At 36.1% G+C, this 20,169-nt stretch overlaps 1 protein-coding gene across 6 annotated transcripts in view; it reads left to right on the top strand.

The window, feature by feature from the left end:
* Positions 1-20,169, top strand: part of sdk (sidekick cell adhesion molecule) — a 371,232-nt gene that overhangs the window by 335,372 nt on the left and 15,691 nt on the right. For 4 of the 6 annotated variants that reach the window (XM_067785872.1, XM_067785874.1, XM_067785875.1 and 1 more), the window contains exons 9-11: positions 8,578-9,006; positions 14,717-14,914; positions 18,391-19,894. In XM_067785872.1, coding sequence (XP_067641973.1) covers positions 8,578-9,006; positions 14,717-14,914; positions 18,391-19,894 — 2,131 coding nt within the window. The remainder of the gene's footprint in view (positions 1-8,577; positions 9,007-14,716; positions 14,915-18,390; positions 19,895-20,169) is intronic. The other 2 variants (XM_067785876.1, XM_067785873.1) reach the window with 1 other exon arrangement.

Here is a 20,169-nt window from a genome sequence, read left to right as displayed (position 1 = left end):
CCCGAGATGATCCCGCAAAAGTGTTAAACTCACTTCAACAAGATTCCGAAATAATTCGGAAATTATTTCGAATTAGACCTGCAATTATACCGAAAACTATTTCTAAATGATAAAAAGTCCCGTATTCAACACGAAAATACTTGAAATGATGCCAATAATATTCCGAAACACTTTAGGAAATATTTCGATATAGCTCTAATATCATCACGAACATTTTTTTGAATTTTTGTCTTGAAATCATCCCAATTAGTTTCGAAGCAATTCGTAAATTATACCAAAATAGTGATGTAATCATCCCGAAACTTTTTCCAGAATGATCTCAAATTGATACCGTAAAGTTCCTTAAGTTATCTCAATAAAATTCCGAAATAATCCGAAAATTATTTTTAAGCAGTCCTGAAATTATCCCGAAAATAACTCAAAGATGATCGCAAACTATTAAAAAGAAGGTTTTAAATAAATTTCAACGAGGTTCCTCAAATAATCATAAAAATAGTTCCCAAATGATACAGGAATAGTCCGGAACTTATCCCGACACAATCTTAAAATTACTCCAATAATATTTCCCAACAATCCGTAAACCATACCGTAAATTCTGAAATCATCCCAAAAATTTTTCCGAAGTGATCACCAGCAAGTTTTGAAATTATCCCAATGAGATTCGAAAATAATCTAGAAATTTTTCTGAAATAGTAATGAGACTATCACGAAAATAATTACTGCGAAGCATTACGGAAATTATGCCAAGGTAGTCGTGAAATGATTGAATGGATCTCGAAAATAACACCTAGGAAATGCCAAATTAGTGTCGAAAACAAGCCACAAATGGTTCCGAAATGAAACCTATGAAGTCTTCAAACTACCAAACAAAAAAAAAATTCCGAAATTATACCGCTCTCAACAATATAGAAAGTCCATATACGAATATCTGAATTCCTCAAACTGTTGGATCCCAGTCTCGCTGAATGACCAGTTCTTTCAATGCATCACAGGGCTGCCACATTACGATATAAGTATTTGTGATCGGTGTGTGACACATTCGGTTCTATTCCTTTTACCTACAGGGATATAATATGTTAGCTATCAGCAATAATTAACGCTATAGCCACAATGCATTTTATCTGTATATATATTTATATATCTACATGCCTTTTATGTATATGTATATGTATGAATATATACTTGTATGCTATAATGAATGTGTTTGCGATTTGATATTAGTTTTCTAAACAAACTAAATTTGTAAAGCTTTCAGATATTTTTATTTTCTTGTTTTGCCTCTCTCTAACAATTTATCTCTCCCCTTGTTTTCTAAATTTCTCATTAAAAACAGCATTTGTTCTGTACAATTCATAAACAACTGGCTAATAGAAAACAAATACTTAATTTTCCTCACCACAACTACAAAAAACTTTGTGGATAATCTCTGATTTATTTAGCATGCTAAGTTGTTTGTTAATTTAGAGGATTTGCGTTGATGTAAAATATAAAAACATTAACAGAAAAATATGAAACATTTGTTGCGAATTAAATAATTTTGCAATGTGTTGCTAAGCTTAGCTTTCAGTTACGCGTTAATTAAAAGTTGTACAAATATGAATAATATTTGCGTTTTTAAATTATATTGAAATCAATTTAATTGCAATGTTTTTGTCTGCAATAGAAAACTTATAGAAGATAACATATAATCTAGACAGATGTCGTTTTAGTTGGCACGAACTCAATGGCTCAACAAAGAAGGCCAGTTAAGACTGCGAATGACCTCATGTAATGCCTCTTTGCGATTCGTATCGTGTTGTACAGAGTCACTTGGCATAGTTGAACAATCTTTTTTTTTTGGCGGAGCTCAACAAACGCCACTCAGACTACATATCATACGTGGCGGTTGACATAAGGTCAACGTCAATTGACCCTTTCACCACTTAAAATGGCCATTAAACATTGAATTTATGAACATACGAAATTTCTAAAGGTTACATTATCACAACGATATTGACTTTATGATCATTTCAGAGAAACAAAGTAGTCATAATGTCAATATCGTTGACAATGTAACCATTTGATATTTGAATGTTTTTAACATTTAGTATGGCAATAAACTTATTCATTTATATTTTCTCAAGTGGCTGTAAGGTCAATTATGTTATTCACACCTTCATGTATTAAACTGTTAGCAACTAAGATCCTTAAGTCAATTGACCTTACGGCCATTTAAGTATGTTCAAAAGGCTAATTCACCATATTGACATTTGAGGTGGTCATATCAAGTGGTCGTTAGCTCAATTGATGCTATGGTCGTTGTCCTTATGTCATCCCATCACCATAAATTTTGCTGTCTTCGTATTCATTTTTATCTATTTTTAATCTACCCGATTTACGAATAACTAAAAGCAAATTGTGGGCTTCAAAGAGCTCAGAGATTCGTTTCCTAACATATCTGTTCCATATGCCTCATACATGATCCTAGCGAAGACAGTTCGGGCTCAAGAAAAAGCTTCAGCGTCTCATATTTCTCATGGACTTCCATTAATCCTGATCACATTTGTGCCTTTATATCATGAGAAGTGGTTTGTCCTGAGTGCTTCATTACAACATTATGAGCGAAATATTCGAAAAGTTTCTGATCGTGGCCTTGCCGACCGCTAAACTGGTTGCGTGTTGAGGAATGCCGTGAACACGCCCATCTGGGTCAAGTGGTCAGTCGTCTCATACTTATGTTTGGTAACATTATTTAGCTGCAAATTATATTTCTGAAACAGTTTTACCCAAACACTCAATGCAACTTGACTGTAACAACAGATTATTATATTAATGCCCCTCTGCCCGTGCTATACCAGCCAATACTATTCCCAAGAGAGAAGTTAACTGGAATGTGTTTGACTGAGTTCAGCATTGATTTGTATCCAATATTTGCACTCAAGTCACTCGCCATTTAAGAACTTTCTCAGCAAAGGTGATGGCGTCAACCTCCAGTAATATTCATCTAGCCCCATTTCGTAATGTTGATGGCCAACCACACGTTCTTCCTTAATCTGCAAGTGCCTTTAAGGGCTTTTCCACTTAAAAAGGCCGGAAAGAGCTTAAATACAGCATACAATTCAAATCACTACCAGGCGTTATGGAGAACGCTCCAGTGATGAGCAGTTTTCTGAACAGCATAAGACATCTATGGCTACGATTTGGTATTTAACTTTGAAAGACATCGGAATTTTATGTGGTAAAAGGAGTCCTGCCAACCTCCTTAATAGCCTGTTGCATAGGTATTCAGTGCATAAAGAATCAGCGGGGTAGGGCCAAGCACCAAAGTAAGTGATAAAGCACGCCACTCTGAGCACCCGTTATGGCCAGCATTTGAATAATTTCTATTGTCTAACAAATCATACCAAGGTAAACTGCATAAGCTATTGAAAGTGGCGTTGTCAAAGGCCCGTATATACCTACAAAGCTAGCCAATGTATAAGTCTTTCATGCAGTACAAAATCCGACATATAGAGTTGCATACAGGCAGCTGCTTATATCACTACCAAAAGATGGCTTGAAGTCGACAGTGGAATGACGCGTTTCGATTCCTTTCAAATGGGTCTTTTCCTGGATTCGGATTAGCGTAAAAACTTGGTTTATGTTATATGTACTTAATATTTGATACCGCACTGATAACAGCCTACTAATTTGTCGGCTTTGGTCTTCCGAACAAAAATTATGACAACTTTTCACCTCCAGCACTACCGTATTTTTTTTTTTTTTTCGAAATATTGTTATCCCCACTTTTTCAAAGATATTCCGTCGTCAAGGAGTGGGATATCGGGTTTGTTATCTCGCTCGGGTGAAACTTTTCGCTATACCGCCGTCCGAGAATTTTTTTGGAAGCATTTCGGTCATTACCCCTATCAGCCATTAGCTAAAGCTTTTCACACGCACGCCGTTCGGTTCCACGTTTATTTCTTCCAAGCTGGCGTCTCTTTTTCCCTTTCGCATCACTTTAATGATGCCAAACAAGTTGCCTTATTACGTCCTTATTCAGCGAAGCCACGTAGGAGCGTCCTCCTTTTCCAAGGCAGCATATCATTTCAGCCGTAGGAATGTGCCTTCTCTGCTCGGTTGTATTGTCATGTCAATGATAACATACAATGAGCAGTTCTGAGATCAGAGTGGAGTAATCATCAGCTATCTGTTCGGTCAGCAGCTTTTCGATTGCAAACGGCGAAGTCAATTTCTTTTTATGTTATGTAATCAGGAGGCTTCCAAACATATCTCGAGCTGAGGTGATAGTAATCAACTTCAATCAGATGCGAAATAGTACATCTGAGATGTTGGCCCTTTACTTGTCTACTCTGGCTTTATACATGATTTTAATGTTGTGGGGGCTGTCAACAAATGGTGTTTCTTTCTCCTAGAAAAAGCGCTTGGACGTATCATCGATTTGTGTGCTAAGAAGTTTGCAAAAAATACTTTTAGAAATATAATCCAATACCCCTTTCTTTCTTGAAAAAATGTAACCCTCTAAAATCCTAACTTTTTATCTAGGCTACCTGGCGCTCTGTAAATAAGCTGAGTCTGTAGGTAATGTACCCTTTTCTTATTCAATGGGATATATTCTGTGAAAGGAACATTCTCCAATGAATCCCGGAAAATTCCTGACTTCACTAATAGCGTGTTTAACTGAAACTGATTAGTTATTCCTCAGCTTGCGTTGCTTTTATACTCTATATTGCCTCATTAGAATATTTCTGCTTAGGTCTAGACTTTTCACGCACATTCCTTGCAGAAGAGTTGTATCTCATCCTTGGTTATTTAGCTATATACATGTCTTTTTTTTATTTATTTACATGTCTATCTGTAGATTATGCTTTTCTTCTAACCATATGCTTGTGTATGTGTGAGTAACTACTTCTGCTCTTAGCTGCCGGCTGCATAATCTCTCTGTTTTAAGATGGTGTGCATAAGTGTGACTGCTTGCTTTAATGTATACATGTACATATGTGTGGATGCATGCTGTTTTTGTTGTTGTGATTATTTACTAACAGCATAGTGATGCTAATATTTGCCACAATACAAACTTATGAGAGAGCTGAAAAAACCCAGCAGGGCGACGTTATTATCAGAAAACAAAATGCATTTAGATAAAACACTGGTACTTAAGGGGCAAAAATTTCTTAAATTACAATGGTTATGTACTGTGTCTAGATACCCATACTTACTGCAAGTCCTTAAATGTTAGTATGAAAAATCTTCAGCAAAAAGAAAACAAAAAAAAACTTTTTAAAAAGTTATTGGCAATTTCTCATCTCAAAAATCAGCTTAGAAGAATATTTAATCTGAAGTCAATCGATAAGCGTTATCAAATGTGCACATATGGGAATACACTGCCTACATTCACGCTTATGCTACAATAAATCCTAGAGTATTAAGCACCATTTTTAACGCCAAAGCTTAAACCATTTTATAAACTCACTCTCATTTCGCTCTTCGGACATTCAACATTAAATTTAATTGCTAATCTTGGTTTAAACTGCCGTGGCGCCGACATAAAACTGAGTTCAACTACAGTCGTAGTTCAAACTCGAACTGATAAACAAGACCCAGTAGGCATAAACTAACTTCAAAGCCACTTATCAACCTGACAGCAAATCAAATTTGCACAAACTCTATTAAACTTTCATTACTTTATGCCTTTGGCATAATACTAACTAACACATATGCAAGTATAAGCAATGTGAAATGGGTTTGTAAAGCGCAAATGGAAACATCTTTTACCGCAATCAGTTTTACATTTGTATGCAATGTCAGTGTCACTATAGAGTTAATGCCGATAGCAATAGTGAGTAAATACATTACCTATACATATACCAAAACACATGTGCATTAGGCTGGGTCAGAACCCATAAATAAAATTGTAAGAAACTGTCGCCAAAATTTGAAGGTGACGGCAAATTCAGAATGTAAGCGTAAGGTAAGTGTAAGCTTAAGCGTAGGCTTTGGATGTGGTGTGCTAAATGGGCGAGTATAGAATGTTGGCGCAAGTGTAGTCACTACACTGCAGCGTAATTTGGAAACAATGTAAGTGATAGCGAAATCAGACAGCCAACGAAAGTAAAGAAGAAATGAAGAATGAAAATGAAGTAAGAGGAAAGGAAGGACTAGCAGTCAATACCAGCGCCGAAAACGAAATAGAACGGCGAATTATCAAATTATTATCGATGTTTTCCTGCCAACGAGTGATCGGTTTTTTCAATTTACAATTGAGAAGTTATCGGAAGATATCAAAAGTGTATACAAAAGGTCAATCTTTTAAAGAGAAGCGTCTATCAATCAATATCAATATCAAAGCCAAGAAGAATTAAACAAGGGGTGCCACAGGGTGGTGTCCTATCCCCACTTTTGTTTAATTTTTACATATCAAAACTACCTTCGCCACCGGAAGGAGTTACTATCGTTTCTTACGCCGATGACTGCACAATAATGGCCACAGGCCCGGGCCCACAGATCGATGAGCTTTACAACAGAATAAACGGCTATCTCCCTGATTTCTCCAGTTTTTTCGCCTCGCGAAACCTGGCATTATCACCGACTAAATCATCCGCGACCTTATTTACAACTTGGACGTCCCAAATGCTGACCATTTTGAACATCCACGTCGATGGCACTACCAAAATCTTGGGTGTGACGTTTGATCAGGATCTACATTTTGGTGAGCACGCAGCCGCAATTGTTACGAAAATCCAGAGCCGTAATAAAATCCTCAAATCCCTTGCTGGCGGTACTTGGGGAAAAGACAAATAAACGCTCATTACCACACACAAAGCAATTGGCCAGCCGTTTGCGTGCTACGCGTCCCCTATATGGTCGCCAAGCCTAAAAACTACCCACTGGAAGTAGCTACAGGCCTGCCAAAATACTGCGCTCAGAACCGCCACGGGCTGTCTTCTTATGTCCGCAGAACACCATCTACATAATGAGGCGAGAATACTCCCCATCAGGGAGAGAAATGAGATGCTAACCAAACAGTTCCTGTTGAATACCCAGAAACCTGGGCATCCCAACAGACATCTGATTGATGAGCCAGCACCGCCTAGGGACTTAAGGAGTCATCTCCATAAGCATTTTGAGGAAATACGGCACCTGAGAACTCAGCCGTATGAAGCAAAAAACACAGGCAGATCCTTGATGAACTCCACAAACAGGCGTCGGACGTTTATGCCGGGAATTACCCGGTGAATCTAGTACTCAGGGAACAGTACCCAAAACTTGTGGAAGAGGAACGCATACTCCCCAGGGAAACGCGAGTCACTCTTGCTCAACTTTGTCCTGGCTGTAACAGGTTAAACTCTTACATATCCAAAATCAACCCCGACATACAAAATGTATTCCCCGCTTGCAATGTGTCCCCACATGACACCAACCATCTCTTTAATTGTAATGTGGAACCAACGCCTCTAACACCCCTTTCATTATGGTCCACTCCTGTCGAAACAGCAAGTTTCCTTGGACTCCCGTTAGAGGATATTGATGACAATTTGTGATCGGTCGCAGCTATTAGGTGGGGCGAAACATTGCTACAACAACAATAACATCTTTTCACGAACAAGTTTTCGAAAGTTGTTGGAAAAGTTATCGGTTTGTTATCAAAAATGACACTTTTTGATAACTTCATTATCGTCAACAATATGTTATCAAAATATTATCGGAAAGTTTCCGATTAATTATCGAAAAAATTTCGATCATTAATCGAAAAGTTATCGACATTTTATCATAAATATATCGATTTGTAATCGGAAAGCTATCAATATCGTATGATAGTATTACCAATTTGTTATCGACGTGTTATCGATTTGTTGTCGTACACTCATCGGTTGTTAATGAAACAAATACCTATAAAACTTCAATATAAAATCGATGACGCATCTGTAACGGACTTCAGTGCCAATACTGGGAGAAATAATAAAAAAAATTTAAATAATTTAAAATCAATTTTGAAAAACGAGCATCAATTACCCAAGTTAAAATAAGAAAAAGCTATTACGGCTGCATTTAGAATGGATCCAAAAGAAGTTTTGTTTAGATAATCTCTCAGCATCAACTTTCAGTTTTTTTGTCGACCCAATCTAATGAACAGCGTTATAACAACATGTATAAAGCACAGCCGCTACTGCATTAGTTGTTTTTTTCTTTTAGGAACGAACGTATGTATGTATGTGTAGTTCAAATGCAGCCTATTTGCATGATATTTCAATTTTATTTACTAGTACTCGCACAAAAACTAACTACACTAGAAATAAACATTCGAAAAAAACTTTAAATCTTTGCCATACATCGAACTTTATTATGGGAAAGCGTGTGGGCGGAATAGAGAAATGTATTTGGTAGCAGAAATAGAAGTAAACAGGAAAATGTCAAGGCTTCCAATTTCCTAACATTATCAACATTTACGTATTTCTATTTGAACTGTAAAAAATAAAAAAATAAATGCGCATGACAAAAACTTTTCTAATATTTCTTTCACCTTTTTTTTTTTTGTTTTCAATCTCTCTTATATTTTTATATTTGCTGCTGGCAACCGCAATACCATTTCGCACATAGTTCGCACACAAATCATTCAACCACCAGTTGACACCACCGTCCTATTGGGCCTCAATGCGACATTGCAATGCAAAGTTTCCAGTGATCCTTCTGTACCATACAATGTCGATTGGTATCGTGAAGGTCATCCCACCGCAATCAGTAACTCACAACGCATTGGCGTACAATCGGACGGCACACTCGAAATACAGGCAGTACGCGCTGGTGATGTTGGTACATATCAATGTGTTGTGACATCACCAGGCGGCAATGAAACGCGTTCAGCACGTTTAAGTGTCATCGAGTTACCATTCCCGCCAAGCAATGTTAAAGTAGCACGTTTAGATACGCCACATCAGCGTACTATCAATGTTTCATGGACTCCAGGATTCGATGGCAATAGTCCAATACTAAAGTACATCATACAACGGCGTGAAGTTTCCGAACTAGGTAAGTGCATTACGTGCTGTGTATTTTAACTGTTTGTGTATAAATTTAGCTATGTATATAAATATTAGTGAAATATGAATTCAGTGTATAACTCATATATGTATATGTATATGAATTTATACTCGTTTAGATTTAGTGTGAGCTATGATGTGATGTTGACATGTACACGCTTGGTGTGGTGATGTTTTACATAAAATATACTATTTGTCCTGTTTTGAATATGGCAAAGATTGAAAATAATAGCATTTTTATAGCTAAGTAGGGCAAAGCCATAAAGCCTTATACGTTACATAAAAATGAAAGTTTGTCAGGAATTTCAAAATTGTAAGTCCTTAAAGAAGAAAAGTTAGACCCACCAATAAGTATACCAAAATGATCAGGATGACAAGCTGAGTTGACTTAGCCATGTCCGTCCGTCCGTCTGTCTGTCTGTCTGAGCGCTGGTATATTTGGGTGTCCGATTAATAATTTCTCGGGACCGACCAAATCGGACTATTATATCCGCCATACAAGCAATTTTCCAAAAGATAGTTTTAGTTTAGTTTAGTTTTTTCGGTCTATGAACAATGATCTTACAGACTAGGTACAAAAGTATTAAGACTAAGTACTGAGAGCAAAAAATAAATAAAAAAAGGAAAAACAAAACTGCATAGAAAGTAAAATTAATTTAAAAATAAAATATAAAAATTTTATAAAGTAGTTAAATGAATGGATGACTTGAAAGCATCTCTCGACATGGAGAAATCAATGTTTTATCTCTTAGAGAGCTTATTAAATTCTGGCAGAGCACGGAAAATATGGTTAAATTGGAAATAAATGAATCTACAAGGACGCAAATAAAAAGGTAAAAAGGAGCGAAGGCGTCTACTAACTACATTGAACCATATCCTTTCAAGTAGAGGCAGACAGTCAAGAGAGCCAGCGATAAGGTCATGGGCAACTGGAGAATCCTCCTCGTCTGCAGTTGGTGAAGACTGATAAGATTACAACGCGCATGGTGAGGAGGAATTGGATCAACATAATTGAGGGAATTTAGGCCAAAGTCGAAAACTTTATTTGAACCCTTTCTATTCTCGCTGAGTGAGAGCTATAAAAGGGATTCCAAATGATAGAGGCATACTCTCATTTAGAGTGCGCTAAAGAAATAGATAGAGATATTCTGGTATAAGGATCCTCAAAGTCTTTTCCCTACCTACAAAGAAAAGCAAGATTACTATAAGCCCGTGGTAGAGAAGTTCGTATCGAAAACAACCCCTAAATAAACAAACTCATTGACTGAGACCAAATGGCCTAAAATATTGTATGAAGATGTATGAAAGCTAGCGAACTTAGTGAATGGCATAAAACAGCATTTTTTAACATTTAAAAATAGGTTATTGGCCTGACACCAATCTAACAAGATTATTTAGGTCGTTCTGTAGAAGTGCAGAATCAGATGGGCCATTAATTTTGCGAAAAAGCTTGAGGTCATCAGCATATAGAAGAAAACTGGAATAATTAAAGCAGGTAGCTATATCATTGATGAACATAACAAACGGGAGAGGGTCAAAAATACTTGCTTCAGTAACCCCTGATGTGGCGATAAACTGACGAGACTTACAGCTTTCGATTTCAACACACAGGAGTCTATGCGTCAAATAAGATTTCAGCCAACATAAAATTGCAGTGCGGAAGCCAATAAGCTCAAGTTTATGAATTAAGATCTTATGAGAGACTTTATCGAACGCCTTTGAGTAGTCGGTATCAACCTCAGACCCAACTTTGACACAGAAATCAGAGAACGTGGCCAGATTAATCACAGTTGAACGGCCAGCGACGAAGTCATGTTGGTGGGGCTCTACAAGGATCTTGGTTCTCGCAAAAGCCATATTTGGTTTTTAGTTTTTGCCACATGTTCCTCATTTTAACTGCTAGAAGATAGAAATTTCACCTATAAAGCATTCATTGTTGTCTGAACAAATCGTTCGGATCGGTGGTCCATATAATATATATCCCATACAACTGATTGTTCATATATTATAAATTTTTGAAATTTCAACACATTATTGTTCAGTTTCATTCATGAAAGTTATGAAGTTTTCGGTATAGCCGAAGACAGTCCCGTCCTTATATGTGTGTGTGTTTTTTTTCTAACCCACAGGATGACGATAACTCTTGCCGATGGACATATATATATTAATGCTTTGAATGCTGTGTGTCTCTTATTAAAATACAATTTCTCTTCCAAGGGCATTGATTTTAAGATTTAAACGATTGTATTGCCTATATAAGGTTATATAACAAGACTAGATTCATTTCTATGGCTTTAGTAGAACAGTGGTATTAGCGCCAAACATATTTTAGTTGGTCCACCACGGCGTATGATGAACATTAAATTACACTGAACATTAAATACACTTTTTGTGAAAGGTTACTTAAGTTATAATAGATCTAGTCAAGCATATGCAAACCTTATACTCCGAACATCGAATAAGGTGCTATGACCTAAGCATACCGGACTTACATCCACATAACGACTGCTATGGCGGCAGCACTCCATAAAACCTTCGAACATGCCATTGACCAAATATATTCTCAGCCTTTCCAATTACATGTGGAAGCTTTTGTTGGTCCATAACAGAAACCAAATCTATAGGAAATATTAGTTTGTGTTCATCGACTTGTTTCGCATGTCCTCTGTACTCATACTCTCTATAAAGAGTTATATTTCCAAAGATAGCTGCGGATTGAAGCGACCTTTTGTAGCGGTGCACGGCCTTTGGGGCAGTTAGTGCCGTGGGCACTTCTTGGCTATCTGAGTAAATGATATTGATTTCGCCGAGCCCTCCGACAAGTGTGTGGAGTCGCGCTCTAAATGTTGGGGAGACGGACTGATAGAGACAACTTAGGTTGGTCACAGAGAACACCAGCTCCCAAACCGCAGTCCTTTTCGGATTTTTCTAAATAATCGGTATAAAGTGAATTCGCTTACTTCCTTTGAACCCCGTTCTCGTGTAATACCCTCTTGAAGGGAACTTACCCTTATTACACCTGTCCGTCCAAACTTAGTGATGCCATGTGATAATATGAAGATGGTGTCACACTGGGACTGGGATATTAATGTAGCCATACCTCCGAAGTCCTACTGCCGAAAAATGCGTGGTCCCGCGTATGTGAAAGTTAAAAGGTAAGCTGGTTTTGGAGCAGTTTGAAACGACTTTGGTGCAGCTGCTCCAATAAAAATAACCGGTTCTCAAAATGTAACCGGTTCCAAAAAATTTGTGGCTTCCGAAAGAGTAGTCGGTTCTGGAACCTTTATTATTAACTTAAACTAACTGCCCATATCGTTAACAATTTGCAAATTCTCTGTCTATTTATCTTATATTGCACCAATACAATTCTGTAGAACCTACAAAGTGAATGAAAAATATATACATATATGCACATACATATGCGTGTGTATATATATTTAAATAAATAAGCTCAACTGAAACTTAGAAATAAACCCAATTAAAATCATTTTAGGCTATTTTTCTGTAGTTCTCCAACCTGATCTAGCGTTCATGCACATACAAACATATATACGTATGTATATGTACATCAATAATGGAAAATGTAATTCGTAAACAAAGCATGCATAGCCACCAGCTATACCCATGGGCATCAATGCACCTTATTTTGTGGAAAATTTACCTAAGTGAACCAAAAGACCCCATTTGGACTTGCAAATCACAAATTAATCCGAACTTTTTCCTAATAACACATATAGTTTTCTTGGTGCTCTAAATGGGTAAAAACTGAAACTGACAAGACCTTTCCAAATTTCATGAATTTTAACTATAATTTTAACTGAGTCGTTCAGGAATTTCTGAGTCATTTTGGAGTCATGTAATTTCTTCAAGTTTAATCGTTAATAGATCGTGCTAACCATATTTAAAACGTGCTATTTGGAGTAAGTTTTTAGTATTTTTTGACTCATTTTTCTTAAGTTTAAACTCATAATAGACTGTTTTGAAATCACATTTGATTCTTTTCTGATGTTTTTTTTCTACCAGTATAAGAATCTTTCTTGACTAATTTTTCTGCAATTTTAATTGATAATAGCACATAGACATAATAGTTTTTTTAATCCATTTCCATACCTAAGAGTATATTTTGACTCATGTTCATTCAATTTAAATAATCGTAAGTCATATAGGAGTTTTATTTCATAGTTTTCCGCTACACGTATTAGAGTATTTACCCAGTAATTTTTCTCAATTTTAATTGGCAATAGATCGTATGGAAAGCATAATTGATACTTGTAATTTCGTTACGTGCATAAGAGTCGTTTTGACTCAATTGTCTACAATTCGACTTGATAATTTTTTGGTACTATTTTAGTACTTCAGAATTTTTGCGTACATTTCCATTACAAGTTTTTTTACTCATTTTTCTGTAACTCTAATTAATAACAGATCCCATCGCTGTTAACTCTCATCCATTTAATGTAATTTAATAATAGATCGTATTGGAGTCTTATTTTATAGTTTTTATGCTCATTTCCATACCAGTATAAGACTCTTTTTCGACTCATTCTGAATTTGATTCAATTTAAAAGAGTATTTTTTTACTCATTTCAGGTAGCTATCAGTTTTACTTCTATGGAGTCCACTTTAATAGCTAGCTTCTGCTATTTATAATTTATTTTTTTTTTTTTTAATACATATGCCTGAAGCCCAGTTAAGTTATGAATTAGTTGAACTCTGTGCATTTTCTTTACTGGAAATTACTATTACGGTGTTTCTTTTACATCTTCATTTTAATTTGTGTCAGTTAAAATAGGCAATGGTTAGGTGATATGAAAAAGTAATTAATTTACGTTCTGCAAATATGTGCCTTAAATAGCAACAATATGCAATATTTTGCACACACAAACAACAACAACATAAAATACCAAATTTTCACAAAAACGAAACCAATTTTCTTTCTTTTTCTCTTTCTTTTGCACAAAATGAAAAACGCATACAAATGCATCCACACACTCGCACGCACATCAATATCTTTTCTACAATACAAACGCAATACAACGCCTACAAATTCAACTGTATGTACATACATACGCATAAATGTACACAAATACGTCGCATACGTGCTGCTGTTCTTCATCTACTTGGTCAAATATATATGTTTCGTAATGAATATGTCGTCTTTGTATATCCTTGCTACCATTTCGAATATATATATTTTTTTTTTTGTTTTTTTTTTTTTCAAATCCTTCACCTGCCTATATACATTTGTTGTGTCCGAAATGAAATTTTTAATTTTCACACCCAATTCCAACTCAATTTTGTTTTTATATATGTTAACATACACATACATATGTACAATTTCGTTTTTGTGCGAATGTCAACAAATCGTTATGCTCATACTCACATAAATATATTTTTAAACTCATCATCACGTTACTACATCATAATTTTCACAATTTTTATTTTGTTTGTGTTTACAATTTTACATTTAATTGTCTCATTTTTGGTGATTGGTTTTTAACTTTTTGCACAAATTTCTTTTCCCCCAACAAAAAAAAAAATTAACTAACACTTCTCTTTACTTCAAACAATTCCTTCACTCTATCACTACCTCTTACATTTCTTCATTTAACTATTATTTCACCATTGCTACCTTCACTTTCACAAAATTCCCGTTTCTCGCTCGCTCTATCTCGTCTTCAAATCATTAACAATCACAGAAAAATTCGTAGGTCCAGTTCCTGAACCTTTACTCCATTGGGTAACGGAGCTGAGCAACGTTTCGGCTGACCAACGTTGGGTGCTGTTGAAGAATCTTAAAGCGGCTACAGTTTATCAGTTTCGTGTGAGTGCTGTAAATCGTGTTGGCGAGGGATCACCATCAGAACCGAGTAACATTGTGGAATTACCCCAAGAAGGTAAGTTTTTTGGATACTTGTGTTGTATGCATATTTTGTTTTTCAAGTTAAATAAACTGCGCTCGAGAAAAACAGAAAAGTTCCGCGAAAAAAACAACAATAACTTGGCGCGATTTACTTTCGTGTAGTTCTTTTATAAGACTTTACAAAAACTATAAAAGACCACACAAACTTTTCCAAAAATTCCTTTTCCTGTTCAGATTTTCGAGAGCAAGTCACTTGAAGTAAAATTAGTAAGACTAATATTTATTTTTATACTCAGTTGAGCAGAGCTCACAGAGTATATTAAGTTTGATTGGATAACGGTTGGTTGTACAGGTGTAAAGGAATCGAGATAGATATAGACTTCCATATATCAAAATCATCAGGATCGAAAAAAAATTTGTTTGAGCCATGTCCGTTCGTCCGTCCGTCCGTCCGTTAACACGATAACTTGAGTAAATTTCAAGGTATCTTGATGAAATTTGGTATGTAGGTTCCTGAGCACTCATCTCAGATCGCTATTTAAAATGAACGATATCGAAAATTTCGAAAAACAGAAAAAGTGCAATAATTAATTACTAAAGACAGATAAAGCGATGAAACTTGGTAGGAGAGTTGAACTTATGACGCAGAATAGAAAATTAGTAAAATTTTGGACAATGGGCGTGGCACCGCCCACTTTTAAAAGAAGGTAATTTAAAACTTTTACAAGCTGTAATTTGGCAGTCGTTGAAGATATCATAATGAAATTTGGCAGGAACGTTACTCCTATTGCTATATGTACGCTTAATAAAAATTAGCAAAATCGGAGAAGGACCACGCCCACTTTTAAAAAAATTTTTTTTTAAAGTAAAATTTTAACAAAAAGTTTAATATCTTTACAGTATATAAGTAAATGATGTCAACATTCAACTCCAGTGCAGCAAAATACAAAAATAAAAGAAAATTTCAAAATGGGCGTGGCTCCGCCCTTTTTCATTTAATTTGTCTAGGATACTTTTAATGCCATAAGTCGAACAAAAATTTACCAATCATTTTGAAATTTGGTAGGGGCATAGATTTTATGATGCTAACTGTTTTCTGTGAAAATGGGCGAAATCGGTTGAAGCCTCGCCCAGTTTTTATACACAGTCGTCCGTCTGTCCTTCCGCATGGCCGTTAGCACGATAACTTGAGTAAAAATTGACATATCTTTACTGAGCTTAGTTCACGTACTTACCTGAACTCACTTTATCTTGGTATAAAAAATGAGCGAAATCCGACTATGACCATGCCCACTTTTTCGATATCAAAAATTACGAAAAATTAAAAAAATGCCATAATTCTATACCAAATACGAAAAAAGGGATGAAACATGGTAATTGGATTGGTTTATTGACGCGAAATATAACTTTAGAAGAAACTTTGTAAAATGGTTGTGACACCTACCATATTAAGTAGAAGAAAATGAAAAAGTTCTGCAGGGCGAAATAAAAAACCCTTGAAATCTTGGCAGGTATTACATATATAAATAAATTAGCGGTATCCAATAGATGATGTTCTGGGTCACCCTGGTCCACATTTTGGTCGATATCTGGAAGACGCCTTCACATATACAACTACCACCACTCCCTTTTAAAATTCTTATTAATACCTTTAATTTGATACCAATATCGTACAAACATATTCTGGAGTCACCCCTGGTCCACCTTTATGGAGATATCTTGAAACGGCGTCCACCTATGGAACTAAGGTTTACCTCCTTTTAAAATACTCATTAACACCTTTCTTTGATATCGTACAAACAAATTCTAGAGTCAACCCTGATCCACCTTTATGGCAATATCCCTAAATGGCGTCCACCTATAGAACTATGGCCCACTCCCTCATAAAATACTCTTTAATGCCATTCATTTAATACACATGTCGTACAAAGACATTCCAGGGTTTCCCTCGGTTCATTTTCCTACATGGTTATTTCCCCTTATATTGTCACCATACCTCTCAACTGAGTATGTAATGTTCGATTACACGCGAACTTAACCTTCCTTACTTGTTTAATTTAATTTAGTTATACTAAATATTGATTGAATTTTTTTTATTATTAGTTTTGCTCAAATAAATATGCTAGACGCTAGATTATTTATCATCATAACAGCAACCCTGTACCTATTTATTGAGTTTTATAAATATTTTAATTTCACTTTTTGTTCAGCTTAATAGTTTTTATAATATAAATAACTCAAATAAATCCGTGCCTCAAATATGACTCATACGCTTACCACTTCAACTTTTAAATACTTTGATCAATGTCATTGATAACAGTACTTAGCCTTTATGAATACTTTATTATGTAACTCAAATATGACTCATAAGCACGAAACGAATGATTTTGTTTTGCCACGGTCTAGGAGTCACACTTTAACTCGCCATCAATAAAATTTAGCTAGTATAACGTTTTTATTTTGTGTCTAAAATATCACTCATAAACTTGAAACCACAGAAGTTCTTCACTTCGGACAGGGCACACATAAAACACTCGTCTGGGTAATGAGCAAATGAATATGGGAAAAGGGCAATGTATTTGTGAAATACACAAATTTATTTGAGTAAAGTATTTTATTAAAATTATTGATTTGTTATGAAATACATTTGCCCATTTTTCAAATACATTTGCGGTTTTCCCAAATATATTTACCCGTTTCTCATAAGCTCTTTTCTCAAAGACAGTTGGAAAATGTAGTCTTAAACACAGCAAAACAAATTTTGGCACCTTTTAATTTTATACACAAATGAATCTTATACAACTTCTGAGCTTATTTCAATTCGTACGTGTTCGCCAAAAATGACTTGCTAAGGAAGTTGCTAAAAAATAAATATTAAGAAAATGAAACTTATTGCATATGAGTCATTAATGACATTGTCCAGATCGCTCGAGTGAGTCATATATAACTCATTTTACAGAGATGTTTTTAAGAGTGAATAATACTAAAAAAAAAGACCTTTCATGCTCACGCATTCATTTAGAGCGAGTCATAACTGACTTTTACACTTATTCCAGCTCGTTCGGTTGAGTAATATACGTCTATGTTTACAGGAGAAATTTCCAAAATAAATATAGAATAATTAACAATAAAATTGTTTAGTTTCTTAATTAACATTCCTATATGTTATTACTTTTCATTTGATTTACTACTAATTTAGTCGTATTTAGACATTTTGTTTACTACACTTTTACACCCACCCTAAATTGGTATTTTTTTTTAATTTTGCGTAAGTAAACAACTAATTTTTTAAATAAATTACACTAACATATCTGTATTAACGCTATTTGTATGTATCCCTCTTTGTCGTTATGCGTCAAAAATATTCCGGCTGTGTAAAAAACTAATTTGTAGAATTACCGCTTCACCGAGGTACATCAATAATATAAATTCACATAAATATAATAAACTCTATTGCTATTAACTATTTATTTACTCTAATATCAACATATTTTTCTTTACTCCACTCAGCGCCTTCGGGACCACCAGTGGGTTTTGTCGGCTCAGCGCGTTCAATGTCTGAAATCATAACACAATGGCAACCACCACTCGAGGAGCATCGTAACGGACAAATATTGGGATACATACTTCGTTATCGACTCTTCGGTTACAACAACGTACCATGGACATATCAGAATATCACAAATGAAGCACAACGCACATTTCTCATACAAGAGCTTATCACATGGAAGGATTATGTCGTACAAATTGCAGCGTATAATAATATGGGTGTCGGTGTTTATACAGAAGGTGCTAAGATAAAGACCAAAGAGGGCGTGCCTGAGGCACCACCAACATTTGTCAAAGTCAACGCAATCAATTCGACGTCAATACGTGTCAATTGGACGCCACCCAACCCACAACAAATCAATGGCATAAATCAGGGTTACAAAATTCAAGCATGGCGCACTGAAATCATTGATGGTGAGCCGCGTGACATTGAAGAGCGCATGCTGACAGTGCCGCCAAGCTTATTAGATCCATTAGCAGAGCAAACGGCTATCATGAGTGGTTTAGACAAATACACTGACTACAATATTACTGTGCTATGTTTTACCGATCCCGGTGATGGTGTGTCTAGCTTCAAAGTACCCGTAAAAACGTTGGAAGATGTTCCAGATGAAATAATGGCATTACATTTCGATGATGTCTCAGATCGTTCAGTGAAGGTGTTATGGTCACCACCACGAAATTCAAACGGCATATTGACCGGCTACAGTGTGCGTTATCAGGTGAAAGATCGCGCTGAAACACTCAAGTCAGTCAACTTAACTGCTGACGATACAGAACTCACTGTCACGCAATTGCAAGCGACCACGCATTACTGGTTTGAAATACGCGCCTGGACCAAAGTGGGTGCAGGACCAGCAAAGACAGCAACAATACAATCGGGTGTTGAGCCGGTGTTGCCACACCCGCCTACGAGTTTAGCTCTATCGAACATCGAAGCTTTCTCTGTTGTATTACAATTTACGCCAGGTTTCGATGGTAACTCATCGATAACAAAATGGAAAGTTGAAGCGCAGACGGCACGCAATATGACCTGGTTCACAGTGTGCGAAATATCCGATCCCGATGCAGAGACCCTAACAGTTACAGGGCTGATGCCTTTCACACAATACCGCTTGCGGTTGAGCGCTACAAATGTGGTCGGCACATCGCAACCTTCAGAGCCGACTAAAGATTTTCAAACAATACAAGCACGTCCCATGCATCCGCCTTTTAATGTTACGGTGCGTGCAATGAGCGCAACACAGCTGCGCGTACGCTGGATTCCGCTACAACAAACAGAATGGTTCGGTAATCCGCGTGGTTATAATATTAGTTATCGTCAGTTGGAGAGCGATAATCGTGTACAAGCAAAGAGCGTTATGATTGAGGATCACACAGCGAATTCACATGTGTTGGAGGGACTAGAAGAGTGGACGGTGTATGATGTTGTGATGAGTGCATGCAACGATGTCGGCTGTTCAAAGTAAGTACCGTTTTCCGACGTCAATTAAAATATTTTTTAGGAAATAATAGAGAATCCATATTAGAGATGCGGGGCGGAGGAAACTTTCCTTAAAAAAATTTGGGTTATGCTTTATCATGAAACCTTTTCCATGAATTTTTTACGTCAATCTCGTTCCGATACAACAACGTGCGAATCTCCCAGCAACTTCTAATGCAGTTGGACTCAATGCAGACCTGCTCTGAAGCGGCATTAGATTTAGACACGCTAACATTCTTAGGACCATTTCCGAATAC

This window comes from Eurosta solidaginis, chromosome 4 (genome assembly GCF_040869045.1).
Source record: "Eurosta solidaginis isolate ZX-2024a chromosome 4, ASM4086904v1, whole genome shotgun sequence".
Lineage (NCBI taxonomy): Eukaryota > Metazoa > Arthropoda > Insecta > Diptera > Tephritidae > Eurosta > Eurosta solidaginis.
This window is presented reverse-complemented; position numbering and strand designations above follow the sequence as displayed.